Consider the following 1,910-nt stretch of genomic DNA (forward strand, 5'->3'; position numbering starts at 1 on the left):
CCGAAAACGAACGACGCTTTTACGGGTTTGGAACAACATGGGGGTTAGTGATTAATGACAACATTTTCATTTTGGGGTGGAGTATCCCTTTAAGAAAGTTGTCCTTCACTTGTTAAACAGGCCAACTATACATTTCATTGTGATTTTTTTCTAAGAAAAAATAATCCCTGTAACTGGATTCGGTCTGGATTAGGAAAGCCACATTTCATCTCATTCTAAAAATGCTGAATCATAAGACAGCAATTCTCGCAAATGAATTGACAAGACAGAGAGTATTTACTAGTTTTAATGGGACTGGTATTATGAACGGTCCACATTTCAGATTATGTAACCCCTGATATAAAACATACTCAAGACTCAAAAGAAAAAAAACATACCATTCTCTTCAAATGCAACTAAATAAAACAATACAAAAATTGAAAACAAATACAAAGACCAGTTTGAAACTAGTCACGATCTCGAAAAGAATGATGCTCCTCAACACAGCATCATAACACGTCACCGGGCAAATGACAGATAGTTGTTGTGCTTAATCCCGAAGTCTGCTAAATATTTGCAGGAAACTTCAATGTTTCACCAGTCAATTCAATCAAGAAAACCGTACGTGTTTTCCTCTGTGGGGATGCTCAGTCGAGTCTTTTCTTTTCTTGTCCTCTGCATCCCACAATGCATTCCGAACAAACCGCGATGCTGCATCTTTGTCCAGACGTGCAGCTTTTCTTTTGTCCGTGATCTCTTTGACTTTGTTCATGTATGTCCTGATCCTATCCTGTGAGGTGAAGGGAGATGTTAGTTTCCTTCTCAATTAGTCGATAAAAACAGTAAACCATCCTTCATAAACAATGCAATTTACCTTCATATACTGCATTTCTGTTCACAGATTTAATACATGCCCCGTATAATAAAAATAAAGTTCTAGTTTAAATTTAAGTTGAGCTCTATAGACTGAATTTGTGGCATAAAGTGGATTATCACAGAAAAAAAAAAAGTTGCTATGAAACTAGTGATTAAAATCACTTTGCACCTAGTCTGTGCAAAATTAGATCCAATATTTGAACAGTTTTCATGACCGTGATCACCATTTGTGACCAGTGTTGTGCAAAAATTTCATATTATAGGAAAAAATATATAAAAAATAAAGTACAGGCAATTATTTACTGTGGTAATCCACATTGTCACAAATGCTGCTGATGAATTTTTACTTAAATTAAACCTAAAACATAAGTAAAATGACAAACTTATCTTACCAGCTCTTGTTTAATCGCATGGTCTTTCGGATTGACTCCTTGTGTCACCAGATACACTGAGAGGGAAAGTTAAATCTTGTCAGAACCTGTTAACTTTCATTACACGTGACGTGAAAGGTAATCCACATTGTCACAAATGCTGCTGATGAATTTTTACTTAAATTAAACCTAAAACATAAGTAAAATGACAAACTTATCTTACCAGCTCTTGTTTAATCGCATGGTCTTTCGGATTGACTCCTTGTGTCACCAGATACACTGAGAGGGAAAGTTAAATCTTGTCATAACCTGTTAACTTTCATTACACGTGACGTGAAAGTAGGTGTGCGCGATATATATCGTCTGCGATAATATCGTAATTGTTGTTTTAACGATGTGCGATTTGACATTATCGAGTATTTTGCAAAAACAATTCAAAACATCCCTACAGAGCGCACGCATACATTACGTGAAGTCTAGACTAGTGCGCGTGCGCATTTAGTGTTTTCTTTCACTGCATGGTTCAGTCTATTAAAATGCATTTAGAATTATCACAAATTCAAGACATGGCAGAAAATTTATATATTTATACCACTTCATATAGTTACTAAATTTCACACGAAGCGTGCCGTTTTTCTCCAAAAATTACCATGATTACAAATGTGACATTGAATTCAATAAACA

General features: G+C 35.3%; 1 protein-coding gene and 1 long non-coding RNA gene across 3 annotated transcripts in view; one reads left to right on the top strand and one right to left on the bottom strand.

The window, feature by feature from the left end:
- Nucleotides 1–270: 270 nt before the first annotated feature.
- Nucleotides 271–1,910, bottom strand: part of LOC107551342 (nuclear nucleic acid-binding protein C1D-like) — a 2,859-nt gene continuing 1,219 nt past the window's right edge. For both annotated transcript variants that reach the window (XM_016232916.1, XM_016232917.1), the window contains 2 exons: nucleotides 1,450–1,505; nucleotides 271–769 (listed from right to left, as the gene is read on the bottom strand). In XM_016232916.1, the coding sequence (XP_016088402.1) occupies nucleotides 590–769; nucleotides 1,450–1,505 (236 nt within the window). In that variant the 3' untranslated portion in view covers nucleotides 271–589. The remainder of the gene's footprint in view (nucleotides 770–1,449; nucleotides 1,506–1,910) is intronic.
- The window catches only part of LOC107551343 (uncharacterized), a 1,037-nt gene continuing 384 nt past the window's right edge, over nucleotides 1,258–1,910 (top strand). The window contains exon 1 of the long non-coding RNA XR_001604755.1: nucleotides 1,258–1,364. This is a non-coding gene — a long non-coding RNA (uncharacterized lncRNA). The remainder of the gene's footprint in view (nucleotides 1,365–1,910) is intronic.

The sequence above is a fragment of the Sinocyclocheilus grahami genome, unplaced genomic scaffold (genome assembly GCF_001515645.1).
Source record: "Sinocyclocheilus grahami isolate Dianchi unplaced genomic scaffold, SAMN03320097.WGS_v1.1 scaffold421.1, whole genome shotgun sequence".
Lineage (NCBI taxonomy): Eukaryota > Metazoa > Chordata > Actinopteri > Cypriniformes > Cyprinidae > Sinocyclocheilus > Sinocyclocheilus grahami.